We start from the raw sequence: 20,642 nt of genomic DNA, 5'->3' as shown, positions 1-20,642 counted from the left end.
AATGAGGAAAGGATCTTTCAAGGAAAAATTCACAAGGTTTTAAAATGACTCAAAAAGTAATAGACTGTAGTTTATAATGCCAAGTGCTTTATTTAACTTTTGATCACCACTGACTTGAGGCCACAGTTTACACAACTCTGAGTGTATTCCATTTGCTTAAAAATGTATACAGACACATCTCTAATATTCCATTCTAGTCAAAAAGTACCATAACATCAGGTTGAAGGCTGGACGGAGTGGGCAGCCAGATTATGCTGATGTTCTATCGGGCGTTCCTGGAGAGTAGAGGTGAAAGAAAAAAAAAAAAAAATATATATATATATATATATATATATATATATATATATATATATATATATATATATATATATATATATATATATATAATAATAAAAATATATACAGTACAGGCCAAAAGTTTGGGCACACCTTCTCATTCAATGCATTTCCTTTATTTTTCTATTTAATTGTAGATTCTCACTGACAGACGTCAAAACTATGAATGAACACAATTATGTTTTGTACTTAACAAAAAGTGTGTGTAATAACTGAAAACATGTCTTATATTTTAGATTCTTCAAAGTAGCCACCCTTTGCTTTTCTGTTAACTCTGCAAACCCTTGGTGTTCTCTCAATGAGCTTCATGAGGTAGTCACCTGAAATGGTTTTCACTTCACAGGTGTGCTTTGTCAGGGTTAATTAGTGGAATTATTTCCCTTATTAGCAAAGGGTGGCTACTTTGAAGAATCTAAAATATAAGACATGTTTTCAGTTATTTCACACTTTTTTGTTAAGTACATAATTCCATATGTGTTCATTCATAGTTCTGATGCCTTCAGTGAGAATCTACAATGTAAATAGTCATGAAAATAAATTAAAAAACGCATTGAATGAGAAAGTGTGTCCAAACTTTTGGCCTGTACTGTGTATATATATATATATATATATATATATATATATATATATATATATATATATCGAAAATCATATATATTACATATATGTTGATGGATATGTGGGTGGGTTTGTGTCAAAATGTGTGTGTTTGGGTTTGTGTGTAAAAAATGTGGAGTAGAAGAATACTGATACCAGTAGGAAATGTATCCTGTTTGAAGTATGAAATTACACAGTATGCTGATATATGTATTGCTTCTTGATGGAAATAATAAAAATAATTATTAAAAAAGAAGAAAAAAAATGAAAATCGTATATATTAGGAGTTTTTTTGGCAACCTTTTTAAAATTGATTAATTTCCCTAGATTCAATATTTTTTATTTTTATTTTGTTTTACCAATGATTGACCTAAATATTTTCTGTTCATACAGTACCGCTGACAGCGACTTCATCATATGCGTTTCCAGCAAAACAGACGGAAAGCAGAAAATTCAGAAAATCAATGTTATGTACTTCTTTACAAATGAAATAAACGTCAGACTGACTGACTGACGTGATGTGCATTCTTCATAGAAAACAATTGGTTTTTAGGAATGTCTCATAATATATTGTCTCTAGACGTGTATTATTCAACTTTTGTTTCTGTTAAAGAAGGAAAAATAAAAATCGCAATACTTCTAGAATCACAATAAATGAAAATCGCAAATCACAAATATGAATCGACACCCATGTATCGTGAAAGAATGGAATCGGGACAAAAGCATATCGTCCTATGCCTAGTGGAGAGCATCATCAGATATGGAATCACAGCAGGCCGGTCAGCACACACAAGACAGCTATGAGGGTAACAGGGAGGAAAGAGTACAAGTACAAGCCCATACAGAGCCTGTACGAGCAAGCAGTCGGGAAACAAGCGAGACAAAATGACTGCAGATCCTCAACACCCTGTCTCTCTCTCCTGAATATGAACTTCTGCCATCAGGGAGAAGATTCCATGTGCCGAGATATAAAACAAACATCGTTTATCCCAACCTCTATCAAGCAGCTGAACTCCAATACTAAGTCTTAGCACAACAGAGCAAGTGCAATAAATACACTTTAATTCTAATCACTTTTTAAGTTGGTTTAAGTTTAATGTCTGTATAGTCAGATGTGTCCTTCATGTCCTAAGATGTCTTATGTATATCTTACGTTGTTCTCAGGTTGAGTTTATGTTGATTTGATGTAATTTAGAATAGTTACTCTGTGACATGTTTGTGTTGTGAAGTAACATATAGTAGCACTATGCCAGACCAATTTCTCCTCGGGGACAATAAAGTGTATTCTTTCAATTCTATTCTATTCTAAGCAAAAGTACAAGTACACATACAAAAGCTATAAAAGTTTCATTTTTAAAAACGGTCATACCTATTTATATTTGGAATTACAGAGCAACTAAAAACACATCAAATTAAATAAAAAATCATAGTTTTGCAGTACCAAGCTCCATTGACAAGAGAAGAAAACAAAAAGGCAAAAAAAATCTAAAATATACAGTGAAAATATTTTATGGTTGCTTCAACTCATACCTGAGGCCAGCGGCTTGGCCGTGCACTCATGATGTCAGTGGTGTGATGTGTGTGTGTGTGGTTGTGTGTGCGTGTGTGTGTGTCAGGCCCACAGAGGTTCAGCCCCTGAGCAGTGATGGAGTGGTCCTCACCCAGGTGCAAATGAAGGCTGGAGGGTCACGGGGGCCTCGGGCAAACAGTAATGAAGCAGCAATGTGACCTGCAGCTGGTGGGGCCGATCACGGCCGTGCAAAGGTCCCATCATGAAACGCTGACATTTCGGAAAAGCTCCACTTCACTGCCTCTGCAAATGTAGCAATTTATCTCCGTTAGCTTAAGCAAAATACAGTAGCTGTCTTTGTTTAAACTGCCAAATGAGACGTGGACTTCTGTGATACCCTTCCTTTGAGGATTAAGGATATTTATTCAGATGAGCAAATTAACATTGAGTGTATTCATTTCTACTTGGAAGAAGGCAGAAGTCCTTTTTAGCAGTGGTCTCTTACTTGCATTATAATGACTTGTACACTAAATATTACTGAGGTAAAAGTACAGAACAAAATGTACTAAAGTGTCAAACGTGCAAGTACTCATTAAGCAGTAAGTGTTCTGTTATTATTTTATCATACATTTGTATTATCATTACAGGTGAATTGACGTTTAAGCCGCATTTTAATCTTGTCGTTGGTTGCGGTTGAGGTCAATACTACCTACGTGGGTAGTTTATGTATAAAATAGTATCGTAATTCCATCATATTGAACGCATGTTTCGCATATATTGTCACGAAAATGTATTGTATGAGGTACTTACCCATAGTCAGCGTATTACCTACAGTAATACTTTGGCGACGACAGTTCATTTCCAGGATGATCGGCGGAACATCCGGCGGCGACGTGTGTTGCCGTTGTCTTACTCCGATCTCTTCGGGAAACAACAACAAACTTCGAGCTAGCAAGTTTTGAAGACAATTTGGACGGTGCAACAAGGCAGGCCTGCTTGGTTCTTTCGGGGAATGGTTGTAAAGATTTACAAAGCATATGTTTACGCAATTTCCTCTCTAAATGGGACAGTTTGGGACCGATTGGTGGGTTTGCTGTGGACGAAGTACACACGGCGATACACTGGTAAAAGTAGATGAGGTTTAACCATGTATCCAGGTAATTTAAATAGCTCACGTTACTGTATTGTGTGAACAGTTAACTTCATTTAATATTGGATGTGGCGTGTTCTTTTGCGGGGTGCAAATGTTCCACCAAAACAACTTCCTTCCCGAGACTATTTTGCAGAGCCACCGTCGCTGCGTCCGGAGCTTAGCGCTGCTCCAAGAGAATTGTGATTGGTTAAAAGAAATGCAAACAACCCATCCTGGACTGTATGTGTGATGTAGCCACAGCACTGTGGAGATAGTTCTGGCAATGCGAGACTATATTGCGTATGAATTAAGCTTTTCATTTGTTCATTAGTTCCTTCCAGAGACTATTTTGCAGAGCCACCGCAGACTGTGACCCTCCTATCCTGGAATGTATGTGTAATGTAGCCAGACCTTATTCCACAGCGCTGTGGAGATAGGTCTGGCAATGTGAGACGAAGTGAACAGCTAACATTGTCACATACTCCAGCTGTACTAGTGTTTTGTTCTTAAATTCAAAATCTCAATAATAAACACAGTGATGTGATTGACTGTCGCCAAAATGCAACCTAGGGTCTTTTTGTGAATGTACCCGAAATCAAACTTTCGTTTAAAAGCATAATTAAGACGGAAATGCCACTTTTAAGATTGACCGTATTTTTGTTTTCGGTCAAATGGCTCTTTGAATGGGAGCGCTAGGGGCACTACTATGATCGCATCAAAATCGCTATTTTTAAAAGTTTAATAAAAAGAAAGGTTTTGAACAACTGACTTTAGCAGTTGTTTTTTCCGCTCGCCGCCATCTTGCTGGTCAAAAAGTGTCCGTGTACACAAACAATGTTCTCAATGCTCGAGTTCATGTGTAGAGCCCCTGGTGATACTTTGAGCAAAGTTCCATGTTGTGTCGCGCCTTCTTAGTGTTTTAAAAATAATGATTTTGATGCAATCATCATAGTAGCACTCCCATTTGACCCGAAAATGAAAATAAGGTCAATCTTTATGTCTTTTATATCTTTTAACTTTATGTAACAGTTGTTGTGCTTGATGCAAAGCATTTGCCATGATATCACCGACCCCATTACATGTATTTTCATACATTTATACATATGTACAGTATGTATATGTATCATCTTGAGTTTCTGCACACCAATCCAACAGATTTGTATTTAACATGTCTTTCTATGCATATCTCATATGTATTCAATACTCTCATATTTGTAATATTTGATTCACTGGACCAATGAACACCTGACATTATTTTGGTATTAGCCAGTATTTGTAAATCACGCTGGGCTATTACTAATATGTAACACTGCTGTGTCTACAAGCTCTACCAGATATAGTACAGTGACTATGGCTTTTTTTATTATAGCTATTATTCATGGGGTTGGATATGGAAAGTGGAATGACTTCAGGAACCAAAAAAAGCCAAAAAGAGTCACTGAACCCTTGTGTTTCATCTCCAGTGTGTGTGTGTGTGTGCGTGTGTGTGTGAGAGTACCTGTTTATGAGCAGTTGTCCAGACTTAGTGGGGAGGATGTTTGCTGATGGTCTTTGCTCAGTCTGGAGCGATAAACAGGTCCTGCTGGGCCCAGAGCCATCTCTGCTCTCTCACTTACACTTGTGTGTGTGTGTGTGTGTGTGTTTGTGTTTGTGTTAATCTGAGGACCCTGAGCTCACTGAAGCCTTTGTTCTTCAAGATGGCTGATCTGCTCTGTACACCCCAGCCTGCAGCCTGTGTTGGCCTTCACTAATTGACAATTGGAGATGGACTTTGCACACTGGCCCTTCTCTCCACCCCTGGAAGTGTGTGTTCCAAATACGCTTTACAGAGTGTGCCCAGCACCCAGGTGTGGAGGATGGAGGACTCTAAACAGCAGATGCAGATGTTGGATTGGCTCACTCTTGCCTTATCACTGTAGTTATTAGTTTTAGCTGTAGCAGAGGGGTAATGTAGGGTAAAATGCACCGAAACTACATGTTCCATCTGTTTTAGAGACAGAATTGGAGTTTATTCATTACATAAACGATAAGTATCAAAGAAAGAAAAAGAAAGCAGACACTGACAGGGAGTGAAGTTAGACTTGTGATTTCATCCAATGGGGCAAATCTAAATCTGACAGATGAGGAAGATGCCAGTCTCCTGTCTCATCTTCGTCCTGGTGTCCCCTCACGTATCCCTCCCTCCACTTCCAGGAATAAGCCACCGAGCAGCCTCACGGAAGACGACAGAAGGGCGAAGCGGCCTCCGCAAACACCACAATTATGATGGTGAGTCACATTGTGCAAGGCCTTGCGGGTGATTTACGAGGGGCCGCTGCCAAAAAACAAGTTGTCAAGTCTGGAACAGCGAGTCAGCGCAGCGGCGGGGAGGTGTGTTTGCAGACCGCCCCCTCGTCCGCCCCAAAACCCCAACCCCGTCCCTCTGATGTCTGTGTGTCTTCGTTAATGAAGAAATTCTGGTACCTTGGTGAGACATTGCTCTCAGCTGAGCAGACTCTGCCTCCTCCGTGCCCTCAACCCCTGCACAGTCATACGGCTGCCCCACCCATACGCAATCCCATCAGGCCTCTGGCTTCACCTGCCTTGCAGTTAATGGAGCTACAACATTCCTAATCTGTGGCAGGGTTAGGCAGAATCCTTGCATTTCACATCTTTTGCCACCAAATTCTCAGTACGCTGAACATAGTAGCTAACAACTGAAGGTTGACAACATGTTTGTGGTTGTTAATGTGATTATTAGATGTCGGTTGCCATTATTTAGAGGCAAATTGGATTTTGAATGGTTCCTGTACTTTCTGTTCCAATGAATTTCACTGTCATGCTGTATGCTACAAGATCAAATTTGAAGATGTTTTGCAAATCAACTCATACTAGAGTTCTGCAGTGGCCTTAAACAGAGACCCAGACTGACTGGAAACGACTGGTAATGCAAAATTTGAGACCAAAAACTAACCGTATCTATATATTTTCTTTATTATGTACATTATTGACTGTTAGCTTGCCAGGCTAACGCAAAACATTGGCTCTGTGTCTCGCTCTGTCTCTTTTCCTTTTCCCTCTGGGCTTTTTTTTTTAACACATAACCCGCATGGACGGAATCGATTGGCACAGTCAGAGAGAGGAGGGGAAAATTACATTTGAAAATAACCTACTCAAACACAACCTGAGCCTGAAGCGAAACTGAGCCCAAGCCTGCCACTTTGTTGGGACCAGAATGTGTTCAGAACAGGTTGGAATCATCAAGTGGGACCATTTTTACAGATACCACAGTGCTTTAGGTCAATGATTCCCAACCAAAGTTACTTCTGCTGTATGTGGAAAGATTGTGGAGCAGCTCAACTAATTTAAAAAAAAAAAAATAGAAATGATTTTATGAAAAGAATATATCAGCTGTAACACCTGAACACTAGATGTTGCAGTTATGTAAGAGTGCTTGAAATCTAGTTAGTTAGCAAGCAAGCACAGCCATTTAAACAGGTAGTTAGCTAAAAGTAATGAATAAATGGTAGAAAGAATAGCTAAAAGTATTGCATAAGCAGCTGAAATGGTTAGCTGAAAGTAGGCCTACTGACTAAGCAGTTCAAATAGCTAGCTAAAAGTAATGGATAAACAGTTGAAATAGTTAGCTAAAAGTATTGCATAAGCAGCTGAAATGGTTAGCTAAAAGTAGGCCTACTGACAAAGTAGTTCAAATAATTAGCTAAAAGTAATGGATAAACAGTTGAAATAGTTAGCTAAAAGTATTACATAAGCAGCTGAAATGGTTAACTGAAAGTAGGCCTACTGACTAAGCAGTTCAAATCTTTAGCTAAAAGAAATGGATAAACAGTTCAAATATTTAGCAATCTAAATATTGACATTTCAACAGATATGAAAAAATTAACAATATCTACTTTTATATCATGAAAAGTGTTATACATTTGGAACATACGTTGGGAAGCTCTGGGGGCACCTCATAACAAAAAAAGGTTGATAACCACTGCTTCAGATCCCTGTGACATGCCCTATATGGTAATATCAAAAATCAAACGTCAAACATGGCAACCTGCACGTTGCAATCGGCAAATCACAGCCTTTGCAAAAACACATATTGTCCCAATGAGACAGATGTCCGAGCAGTGTTTTTGAACTACATGAGCAATTTCACACATTAGGAAGACTTGCTAGCCAGCATAAGCTAATGTATGTTTCCTCCGGTCACCACAGGGATGGCGACAGCCTCTCACCATCCTGACAGGCCAGTCCAGTTAGCTGTGGACAGTCACACGAGCAGAAAAGACTTGTAAGCAAACTGGTCCTCACTGAAGTAACATTTAGCAGAGGTGCATGATATCCAGTGTGGTCTGAGTGAGAAAGGGTGTCTTTCACTCATTGGTAGCAGCATGCTGATTATCCCCAGGGTTCAGCCGGCGTGTCAATCACTGCATTCACACACAGTTCCATTTGAAAAGAGTAAATCACTCACACAATTAATATGTCTGTATGACGATTGCAGCAAACTTCACCTGAAATCCTTATATTTTACTTCCAGCCTCAAATTTAAAGTGAAAATACAGCATTACAGATTTTACACATTAAAGTATGTATACACACGTAGACTATTGGGGAGTACTACTACTACGTATGTGGAAAGGCCTTTTGTGTCTCCACAGGGAGCTGTGTGGAGTTTAACGAGTTGCTTCAAGCTCAAGAGAGGTCACTTGCAGTCAGCAAAGTTTGAAAATGAAACAAATCTGGAGGTGTAGAGTTAGAAAGAAGCGAGCCTACCAGACCTCTGTAGTAGAGCTGAAGATCTTTGCCCAATTTCTATCATTTTACACAGGCTCGGTGCCGGGCTTGGGCGGTCGGGTGATGCGTTTCAATTAGCGCGAAAATGGATGCTGAGGAGGTGAAAACGGAGGCTGGCCTCTGGCGATTACGTTTTGGTTGCACCGGGAAAGAAAGCAAAGTCTGAGGTGTGGAGAACTTTTGACCATGTGCATAATGAGAACGATGAGCCAGCGGGTTATGTGAAATGCAAAAGAGGCGACGTTCTGTTAAAGTACGACAGCAAAACGACAGGGAATTCGTCGCCGATAAGGCATGTTGATCGAAGCTGTTCAACACCCGCCAGCGCCCAGGATCAACCTACAATCACATCGTTTGTTACACCATCAAAACCCATCCCTGCAAAGGTGAAACAAACGGTGACGGAGAAGTGGGTCAGCTTCTGCTGCAAAGACTTTTAATATCGTAAATGGCGAGGGGTTTGAATAATGTCGGGCTGTAAACGGGTTCAGGCTTTTAAAAAGCTGTCAATCAAAATGTACTTGTACTCTGGCCGAATTTTGTCGGGCCTAACTTTTAAGGCCCGATTACAGCTCTACTCTGTAGCCCTCTGCTCATCTCTGCTAGAGGCTACGTTATATCTAAAGAACGTGGAATAAAAAACACAACATCCAACTAATCCAACCCCATAACAACACGCAGAGACCCTTTTTTTTGTTTGTTTGTCTGTGTGTGCATGTATTTTTTTCTTTAGTATGTGTGTAGATATCGCTGCCGGGCAAAAACCTTGTATCTCCATATTTCGTCATTTTAATTATTTTTCATGAATCAATGCTATTGGTCAGCATTTACATTTCACCGTAAAGGGACTCGCAGGACACCAGGCATGCATGTAACCCTGCTTTACTGTCAACCTAGTCTCGCTTTTGCCAGACCTTCCTCCACAGCGCTGCGGAGGAGGGTCTGGCTAGTCCACACAGCATTACCGGGATGGGAGAAAAACGTGCTCTGGTTTATTGGCATTTCTGTAAACCAATCACAATCGTCATTGGACGGAGCCACGGTGCCTCTGCAAAATAGCCTCGGGAAGGAACTCGTTTTGGTGGAACATGTGTACGTTCAAAAGTTGTTTTTTCGTCACACAACAGAAAACTCAGATTAGACAGATAGTCTAGCTAGCTGTCTGGATTTATTACAACACAAAGAAAGCGGAAGGTAACGGACATCCGGCCGAAAAGAGCGAAATCCGACGGAATTTTCGTCGGCAACGGAGCAATCTCGGAAGTGGAATGTCGTGAATTGACTGTAAAATATACTGTATATTATTGGTCATAACTTGAAGCCAAATATGTTTTCCTATAACACACAATTAGTGCATTAGCAAGTGCTGCAAACAAGAACAAAGCTGTATTGACTTTCCATGCAGATCTACTTGTCACTGTGGTGCTACCATCAGACCTTCCTCCCTGCTCTAGTTTCTCCTCATTACAGCAACATTCCTACAGTTGAATCAGTGCATACATGCAGTACGTTCCATTACTGTTATTTTAACATGAAATATTTCTTTCATACAAATAAAATGAACTTAAAGTTACTCCTAAATTGACTCTCTAGTGCATTTTCAAGTTATTTTAGAAATTGGACAAACACCAGACAAAAATGTATACACCTAAAGCTGAAATAAACTGATTTCTTCAAATTCCTAATTAAAGTCTTACACTATAAATATGGCGGAAAGTTGTAGAAGTGTGGTAATCATTGTAAATAAACCATACATACATATAACATGCAACCTTCCAGCAGCACTCTATCCACTTTTGGGAAAACACTGCCCCCTTGTGGTTCAAAATTAAAGACCTTTCCACCCTGTGCAAGGTGCATCATACCTTGTCTAAACATATGATTGGTACACACATAATATAAATTAACCGCAAATATGTTTACACCAAAAAACATTCAGAAATGTGCGCCATCCACATCAGGACAGTATGTTGCAATTACCCTGCATAGTGACAACTCGCTTGTGTGGTCTTCACCGTCCATTTTGATCGTTCCGGGTCAAAATTGAAAAAATGCGCTTTGTTTGGAATTTTTTTCTGACTTTTTTTATGCTTTTGGCACTTTTTAAAACGTTTTCATCCCTCTATTCATCGCTTTTTTTAATTCATGGTCAATAAACCTAATAAAATGACATACCTCCTTTTTTAATTATTGTGACTAATACAATAGTTCAGAGCAGAGGATGTTGAGTGAATCAGACTGGTTTATGTCAGGATGCAGTTTTGAAACCATTTAAAAAAAAAAATTCTTCCAAAAGCCATGAAATTAAATAAAACATCCAAAATTCAATGGAAGTAATCATTAATTTTACCTGCGAAGAACATGGATGGACGGATGTATATATGTTTTATGGGTTCCATTCAACGTACATGCATCCAAGTTATTTTGGGGCAATTTGGTTGTAAGAAACCCATATTTCTGATATAAAAAAAAACTTTGAAAACGGGTCAAATTTGACCCGAGGACAACGCGAGGGTTAACTAAACCTGTTCTCATGGTAGGCCAGTAGCCTTTGGATGGGATCCAAACCCAACACATGGCTGAGTTCAGTGACTCCGAGGGCTGGTCAAATCACTAGCCTTGGCCTCGACCTCTTTCAAGGTTGCTAACTTCCAAATTCAGAGCCAGTAAAATATACAAAAGTGAGCAGAAAAAAAAAAAAAAAAAAATGGCTAAACAATTCAATGTCACTGCTTACAATCATTCTCAGTTACATTCAAATTTTTTTTCACTACTAGGTTGCAAGCACTCATGCATCACATCGCTTTCATTTTAAATTCCTTTATTAAAAAAAACAAACAAAAATAATCCAGACACATCTTTAAATATTGAGACGACATGCAAAGGGAGAACGTGGGCATTTCAGTCATCAACCGTGTAATAATGATAACTAAAACATAAACCTATGCACTTAAGACGCGATGGTCAGCAAAACCATGTCCAGTATGGAGAGTAGAGATGAAGCTGGCGTTGGTGCCGGACGTCGACTCTGATATGATGCGCGTGGTTAGTGACGTGGACTCGACAGCGGCGAGTCTCAGCTGAATTTGGCTTTAGAGAAATCCATCTCTGGGTGCTGAGCCATGAACCTGCAGAGACGGGAACAACACGACCACATGCAGTCAGTCTTTTATTGGTTTACTTTCTGGTACCTAGGTTACAGCATCATTTTCTCATCCCTCTCTCCGTGTCTATTTGTTTAATCCTCCCCCTCCTCTCCCCTTTTTACATATCTCAGAGCTGATTGAGAAAGAGCTGCCAAGATGAATTGATAAATTATCAACTTTTAAATTAATCGCCAACTATTTTGATGATCGAGATTGAGTTATTTTTTTAAAGATTATTTTGGGGCTTTTCTGTCTTTAATTGACAGGACACACGCAGGACACCGTCACAGGGCGGAACCCAACCCCCGGACCTCTGCGTCGAGGCTCAAGCCCCGAAGCATACGTGCGCCTTGCTCTACCCACCGAGCCAACCCCGGCCACGGTTTGAGTTATTTTTCAGGAGGAAAAAATAAATAAAAAGTCAAACTTCTGATTTATTTATTTATTATTAGGTTCCTTCACTCCTCTGACAGTAAACGGAATATCTTTGGGTTATGCAAAACTAGACTTTTGAGCACAGCATCTTAGGGTTTTTCGGTCATTGTATAGACCAAACAACTGATCGATTAATCCAGAAAATAATCAAAAGACCAAATCGATAATGAAAACAATCGTTAGTTGCAGCCCTAGTCTGAGATATGGTAGGTTTCTGGATAGTCCGCATGTTCCTGCAGGGTACAGACAGAAAACATTTCTTCTAATTTTAGCTATACGTTAGATGACATAGCGCAAACAATTGGAATGTTGGAAAGACAATGTGAACTTTGTGTCTATAAAAACAACTTTATATCCCGACTACAGTCACCACAGTAATATGGTTTAACCCTTATAAAAACTATACGAGACCTTTAGAGGCAGCTTTAACAAGCGTGGAGAGGAAGTGGAAGGTCAACATAACAGCAGGTCTCTTCTGGTGTGAACTGAGCCAGCAGCGATAAGAGAGCGTCCTTCACATCGGCCTCACCGCTCCGACGCTGGCCCACATCCAGGTCTTATCGCAGTTAACTACTGCTGTGTAATATTTGACATATTCTACACAGGAAACAATCCTTAAGAGTTATCCTCTATATCGGTTTTAGACAATAGACAGTTCAAACAAAAACAAAAAACAAAAAACAAAAAAAAAGGATCAAAATCCACGCAGCAGAACCAGAGATATCGTATTTTTTGTTCCATCCATTCTTCTTCCTTGGTCGTGACGTCGGCTTAGCATCGCTAGTGTTCGCCTTAGCCAACTCCTTCACCACCAGCGGAGCGAGCTGGAAAATCTAACTGTTCCCGAACCACCGTGGGGAGGAGGGCCACAACATCATGGCCACCAACAAAACTCAGCAAAGACTGTTCTTGCTCGGGCTTTAACTTCTGGATATTCGGCGGCGTTGCCACAACGGACAGAATGGCTTCGCTCGCATCTTTCTCCGCCGCCGTTACACAAACTCACCGAAGGTTACCGAACCTCAACGTCATCGTTCTCAGCCACTCCCTCTGTTCGCTGATTGGACCCGCCAAAGATTTGGCACGAGAAAACACGCAAATATTACCCAGACCAGACGGCGTAGTGAAGGAAAATGAAAATTGAGCGGAAGTACGTAGGAGGGCGGAGCCAGGCTGGTATTCCCACGGTAGAAACTTTTGTAGAAAAATCAGCGGAACTCCCCTTTGAATGCACCACCAAGAGTATCCTGGGGTTGCAACGGTATTAGAGGTGTGAATCTTCACTGATCTCTCAATTCGATTACCATGTCAGCGATTCAATTAGATATCTCGATGCATCAAATACATTTTTACTATTAAAGCCATGTAGGATATTTAATTCATAGCTTTTCAAGCTTCAAAAACAAAACATTCTGCAGTGCTCTAATACTAAATGAATTGGATACATAAAACTACAGCACTGAGCACATGGCACTTCCTGAATGTGCAAAAACTAACCGAATATGTAAACAGAAGTGTTGTTAAATAATCGATTGCGAGCCTGCCGATTATCGATGCAGCATCGTTCATGTCCACGATTCGATGAATCGATTATTTGATTCATTTCAACACCTCCAAACGGTAGTACAACCATTTGTCAAAACCTTGAGGAAAAAAACAGAGGCAGCTAGCTGTTGCCCTGCAGACACTCAAAGGTCCAACATCATGCTCATTTTCTGGTTCACACTTGCGCTTTTCCTAGAACACGCTTACATGCTTTAATGTTAATATTTCCCCCGCCCTCATACTGTCCGTCTGAATATGGCTGACTGAAAAGCTCCGTTTTAGCACAGCTTAACAGTTTTTGAGAGGAACATATACAGTTTGTAGTTAATGGGCTACAACGGGCAGAACCCACAGTAATATTTTTAAAAGTGCACCAAAACCACATTGGATCATCTGAAGGACCTGTAGTGTAAGAAGGTTAAGGCACTGCTTATTTTTGTTGTTTGACAGTGAAGTGACGGAGTGAAAGTTCACACCTCATTTGGGCTTTTCCTTTTTATTTCTCTCTCCTTGAACCACAGCAGAGGCTGGTCCAAACACCACTCTAGATTTTATTACCTGCTGTTACAGTAGACGAGCCTGGCCTTGAGCACAAATAGGTAACGCTGGGGGCGAAACTTGAAAGGCAGCTTTCGAATTCACTCTTCATACATAATAAAGTTGCTGCGAAACGGACCCTGAATGCAGCGTCTGCTTTGCAGAGTTGGTCGACGTCGTTAAAAGAGGTCAGATCTTTTTACGATTACCGAGCTTAACTGCGACCGCCGCATTTTTTTGACGCAACGACTGGAAACCTACTTTTTAAGAATGTCTTGTTTCTTCTGCTCTTCGGACGTAGGCAGGCCCATCGATTTCTGCCTTTGGTCATACATCATCTTCTCCACCATACCGCGAGTCTCTCCGTCCAGGTCTGACAGCTGCTCAGCAGGAGAAAAACGAAACACACGCACGCACACGCAGACGCACACGCACACACACACACACACACACACACAGTTAGGAGGATGGGGCAGGAAGGTGTTGCTGCAGATGTAATGGGAGGCAGAATACACACGCTTTACCTTTGAGTTCTCTGGACTGACTTTCTTCGTGTTGATTTCCGGATCTGTGGTAACAATCCGGCTCCACCACTCCATTTTATTAATCTGAAATTAAAGAATAGGATTAGTGCTTTCATTCATTTTGAAACCGCTGAAGAGATGCAGACCAATGGCTAGAACAAGAGATTGGTGACTTGGACTGAGTCGACTTCAGTCACTGTTTTGATGACTTGCGACTTTACAAAAAATAAATAAAATAAAAAGGGACTCGAGACTCGACTTTGAAGTTAATGACTCGAGACGCGACTTGACTTGAAGCATGATGGCTCGTTTGAATGGTGTTTGAAAGCGGTGTGTGAAATATGAAGTAATATAATTTAAAAAGGGCAATTCCGGCGCAAGATGAACCTAGGGGTTAATAACACACGTGTACCGAGTCGACCGTTCTCTGGGATAGGTTTTCATTCTAATCGAATGTGACCAGTTTTAGCGAAAACCGCCAATTAGCTCATAACGATGGTCGTCGGGGCATGCGAAAGTAAAAAGAAATCGCTATTTCTACACCACTAACAAGGATCAAAACAGCACCACACTTCCACGGTAGCATAATGAGGGTCCCTACATGTAAACCGAGGCATTGATAAGTGTACAGACAGTTTATTAAAAAGATAGTTTATAAAGACAGTACCGTTCGGCATACAGGCGGGCGTCATCTTGGTAAAACAGTCATGACCAGTCGAACCACGAACGCCGTGCCTGAGCTATGTTGCTGGTTGCACGGCGATCGTGGTTCGACTGGAGAGAACGGTCGACTCGGTACCCATGTGTTATTAACCCCTAGGTTCATTTTTACGCCGGAATTGTCCTTTAAGGTTGTCACGTGTGCCGTCTCACTATCAAGTGTGCTGTGCAGCGGCAGCAGAGCAAACTGTGAATCAGGATTGGACTGCTCAAAAAAAAAGTCCTCGGGATGTGATTGTGATGATTGGATTACCGGCTGACAGTCAAACTCCTTGCTATGGCAACACATAACATCAAAGAAGAAAAAATAAAATAAAATAAGTGACTTGATGGAAGAAGAGAGAGAGAAAAAACAAAAGGACTAGAGACTTGCTTAAAGCTTGTTTTACAGTTCTGCGGAGACTCCACGCAGAGCTTTTGCCTTACCCTGCGTAAGTGGCCTGATGTTTATACTTGTGCGTTGAGCCGGCGTGTGTGTGTGTGTGTGTGTGTGTGGAGTGTGTGGTAAAGCGAGGGAGAAGTGAGAGAGTGACGGCGATTAGCTTCAGAGCGAGTAGCGACTCTAGAGTCATAGTGAGAGAAACAAAGTGTCTCCCCTGTTCTTTCTGACCACGGCAGGAAAAGTGAACCCTCTCCTTGATGTCATGTTGTTTATGGAGAAGGAGAACCAGGGAATGAGTCGGGGGGAAATGCAACTCTACCGAGCCACGGCCGAGCGGCGTGCGTCACTGCGACGTGTAGTTACATTTTTCGAGAGGTGCACGTCAGGCTACTGCGTAGATCCAGAGGGGTCTGCGGGGGTACGCCGTCGATTTGACGCACAACCGTAAAACGGCCTTAAGACTTGGACCAAAATGACTTGAGACTTACTTGGGACTTGAGCAAAGATGACAACACTGGTTCCAACCTACAGTGAGCCACACTAACCGGGTTCTCACCTTCTCTAAGTGGACTGTAACAACCTTGCCGTCGTCGAGGAGCCAGGAGCTTTCTTCCACCTTCACTTCGTTGCAAAGCTGGCCTTCAATGACCGGAGGGTGTCCCTTCAGGCCCACCTTGATGGAGCGCCGCTGGATGTCGACCACTACGTCTCTCCCTTTGATGCGGAACTTCACGTCAAAAGGCACGACCAGCTGTAGGAGGATGTTCAAACGGAACACTGCGGTTAGAGTCGGGTTTTGTTTACGGCAGGGCTGTACCGAATAACAGTTTTTGAGCTTCGAAGCTTCGGTGTTTTTCAACAGCCAATATTCAAAGCTTCGGGGCAGCGGAGTGGGGAAACCAACATTTCCAACCGCACCTGAAGGCAGCTTTATTTCACGGGCAAAAGAGAGGAAAAAAAAAGAAGAAAAAGAAAAAAGAGACGAAGCGAGAGATTGCAGGAAACAGTCAGCTGTTGTTGCACAAACTCCTGGGCAGTTCAGTGCTTGCGTTTCGTTTTTTGTTTTACCATCATAGTGTTTCAAACTTATTTAACTTATATAAGAAGAGGCAGTTCTGTTCCCCGTCGCTGTAACGTCACGGGACTCGCACGCCACGCCACGGACTGACAAGTCTGAAAGCCGCCGGTTAACGTCACACGATTTTCCGAGACAATTGACGTCGGGTTGCTTTTCTCCAAAAGTTGAATCAGACTTACATTTTTGCAGCAGGCATTCAAAACAAAAACGGAAAGACCTGCGTCTGACGAGGGACGACTGAGGCAGCGTGTGTGAATAAATGCTCAGCCAGCCGGTGCCTCGCCGTAGTGGCATCGTGCATGGCCATAACGTTACTATCTTTACCTCAGCGTTTCCTTTAGGATTTGTTTTAGCAGTGGGGGCAGGTCTGTCCGAACAAAACACACCCGCCGCCGCCAAATGTTTTACGTATGAAATGGAACTAACACTTCGCTGCAACACAAAAAAATATATTTATTCACCTCTATTCACACACAATCAGGCATATTTGCAGTTGTGATTGAACTGTATTTTTTTGAGGAACTATAGGGTACTTAACAGGTCTACAAAATTAATTTTACAAGAAATTCTTCATAGGGAAGCCAAAACCCAAATGACTACATCTAAAGACTATTTCCAATTGATATTATATTACACTGACTCACTGTTTTAATGTTTCCAGAAGTTTGATATGAATATGAGCTGACAGAACCGACCCACCGCGGTGACGTTTTTGGCGGAGCAGTTCGTTTAATAGCCGTCTTGGAAGAAAGCGAACATTTTGACAGTAAACTACATCAACACAACATTATGTAGAGTTAAATTGGACAGGCCCAATAACCTCTGAATAGTTCGTTAAATTGCAATGTGAGCGGCAGCCAACGGGAGGGGTGCATTATGTCGGCAGGATCATTTAAAAAAGGCAACCGCGACTACATTGTGCGTCTGCCCGATTTCTGATACCGTGGTGGCAGAAATTTTGCCATTGCGGGCCGCCACTACAAAGATCAACATAGAGGAAAGACTGTACCTTTATCAGATCGCATGGCAACGATATGATAACGATGATGGTATATTTGACAGCAACAGAAACTTTTTGCAGCACACCTGGGTCTGCTGTTACAGCAAAAACAGTCACGAAAGAAGGAGAGGATGATCCAAAAAAAAAAACCACCTACTCTGAGAGGCTTGGGGAAAGACAAGTTGGTGATGCAGAAGCATTCCACAGAAATCAACAATCGGTCAAAAGGCACTCACATCAACTTCAGACAGGGATTGTGTCCACTTGTAGTTTGGCAGGTCAGCTCCGTTTCCTGCGTTGGGCTTCAGTTTACCTTTGTCCTTCTCATCCTCCTCTCCATCGGAGTCGGACTGGGGAAATGGAAATTAAGATGAGCACCTCGGCAGGAGCGGGTTTTACTGCTCAGCAACACCAAACTGTCTAACCGAAATTTGTCCACTCACCCCCTTCTCTTTTTCTACTTTGTCGGGTGACTTTTCTGTGTTTGTTGTAGCGGTCTCCTTTTTCTCCTCTTCTTTCTTTTTCTACAATTTCAAAAACACCACAGATAAATGCATTGATGACATTCGTACTAAGAACAGCAGCAGTGATTCCCGTGTGACATCAAGGCTCCCACATTTCACCTGGTCAAGTTCAGACTGAAGTTTCTCCGCTTCTTCGTCAGTCAGCTCCTGAATTCTGGGGCCGTCGTCGTTTTTCTTTTTTTTCTCTTCCTCCGCTAGCTTGGCAGCTCTCTTGGCTTTCTCTTTCTTTTCCTTTTCCTGTTTCATCTGCTTCTCTTTGTGGGACTTCAGCGCCAGCTGACTGTGGTGGGTGAGAGCATCTTTGACAAGCTGGAAAAAAAGAAGAAGAGTTGGACAGAAATGAGGTATGCCGCCGCTGCCACGACATAGGACAGTACTTATTCTTAAATATGCAGCTGCAGACAGTAACATTGCTCACCTTCTCTGCGGCACCTGGATCTCCACCGGTGAAGAAATCAGTTTTGCGGCGGAGGAAGCTGAAAAATGTGTTTACTAACTGTTGAGGGAAAGAAAAAAAAAGAAAAAATGTCTAGGCTGTGACAAATTCCATCCCGGTTTAATTTGGACTTGAGCATTGTTTGCGTGGATATATTTATCATCTTCATAGCTGATTTGCATATGAACATTACATTTGTTTTTCTTCCAATCCACATCCTCCTGTTATTTATTGCTTGATAATCTTTATGCTTCCTTTACTCAACTGTCTCAGCCTTCTCATAATTAAATGTTTATTTTATTATTAGAAACCTATGTGGAAGGAAAACTCTAAATTCTTCTAGAAATTTCAGCCATTTGACACTACCCACACAGGGCCCAGCATCTCAGTGCTGCATGCATACAAATATTTAATTGTGTAACGAATATTCATAACATCTTACAGGGAAATGGCTTCTTTAGAAAATGAGTTTAGCAAGAACTAAAATGTGTTTTTTGTTAAGTCACATGTATGCCGAATTCAACAGAACAGTCCATTGATAAAAGACGCAAGGTCCAGTATTAATAATGATAACAATATTAGCTGAAACCTGTAAAATAGTTAAAAACATCTGCCGTTTCTTAACGTCAATGCTTAAGGCGAGGTGTACGGTCATATTATAGCTAGCTACATCCATCGTGCCTACTAGCATTACAGGCTACTGTTAGCTTCAACATTAGCACGTTAGCGTTAACATGTAGCTAAGCGACACACTAACTTACCTCTTGTATCCCTCCTTCGTGTTGTTGCGCCATAACAAGCAACATGCCGTCATACTTTTCCTCATCATCACCCATATTGGTGGATTAAGAAACCGTTGAATTAAATGTTAGCTGTGCGAATGACAAGCAAAAAGTGTGACAGGGCCGTAGTCACCATAGACAGAAAGTCACGCCACTTGCACTTCCTGGAAACAAACCCCGCCCACGCTAGATTTGACCAATTGGAACAAAACATTTTAAGTGACAGGCGAGAAATCCAATGAAGTGAGAGCATTTGTTCAGACGAGAAAGAGGCGCCCAGGAAGAATATTCCAGAAACCGAAAAAAAATATGATTTTATTGTAAATATAATGTTAAACCTCTATAAAACCCAACAAACATTGGTGTAATTGCTTTACAAACGTACTTTTGCCATTGTGAGTCCATAGCCACAATGTAGTTGCTAATAATATTAGACTAGAAAATTCCGCAAGAAATTTTGACTCTGTGCCTACTACTTGTTGCACATCCGAATAACACTAGCTACTTATTAATAGCAGTAGCTGTATTGATGTACATAGGTCACACTGTCACTGAGAGAGAGATAATAGAATTGTTTAACAATAGCAATAGGGAATGGATGGATGGGCTTACAAGACACCACATATGCATACAGGTCAGGACCAGAGTACAGCGTAGTACCACTTACCATTTCTTTGATTTTTTTTTATTTCATACAATGTATACTTCCATACATTGAAAATATGTTTTTGCACTGCTGGAGAAAACTGTACCACCTAAAGTAATGTAAAAAAAAATGTGGTCTACGTTGGCCAAAAGGCTACTTAAAAACCAGGGATGATGTGGGGAAAATGTTACAGTTACATTATTTATTCATAATAATATAAAAATAAACATTTATTATTTATAATAAATAATTTTTATATTTTTTATTTTGTCATTGTCACAATGCATGGCTCCCCCTGGCAGTCATCTTCTATCTCTGAAAGTACACAACAGGAAAGACATCAGTAATGACAATATTCAAGCAGCGAGAATCAATTGTTTTTGAATTCAGTCAAGAACTAAAAAAAATCTTTCTCGCTCAGACTGCTGTCCCTATCTGCATCTGCATCACTGGAACTGCAGCCCAACCTAAGAGCCGCTTTCCGACCGGAGGGATTTTTGTCCACAATGGACAAATGGATGCAC

The 20,642-nt window shown here is 41.1% G+C and overlaps 1 protein-coding gene across 1 annotated transcript; it reads right to left on the bottom strand.

Moving 5' to 3' along the window:
* Positions 1-11,167: 11,167 nt before the first annotated feature.
* Positions 11,168-19,655, bottom strand: nudc (nudC nuclear distribution protein). The gene is made up of 9 exons (XM_039821096.1): positions 19,452-19,655; positions 18,673-18,750; positions 18,354-18,563; positions 18,174-18,254; positions 17,967-18,080; positions 16,209-16,403; positions 14,551-14,634; positions 14,288-14,406; positions 11,168-11,491 (listed from the first exon to the last, which is right to left on the bottom strand). Exons 1-9 carry the CDS (start codon positions 19,524-19,526, stop codon positions 11,440-11,442), a joined length of 1,008 nt encoding a protein of 335 aa, XP_039677030.1. The 5' UTR covers positions 19,527-19,655; the 3' UTR covers positions 11,168-11,439.
* Positions 19,656-20,642: the final 987 nt, after the last annotated feature.

The sequence above is a fragment of the Perca fluviatilis genome, chromosome 13 (genome assembly GCF_010015445.1).
Source record: "Perca fluviatilis chromosome 13, GENO_Pfluv_1.0, whole genome shotgun sequence".
In the NCBI taxonomy this organism is placed as follows: domain Eukaryota; kingdom Metazoa; phylum Chordata; class Actinopteri; order Perciformes; family Percidae; genus Perca; species Perca fluviatilis.
This window is presented reverse-complemented; position numbering and strand designations above follow the sequence as displayed.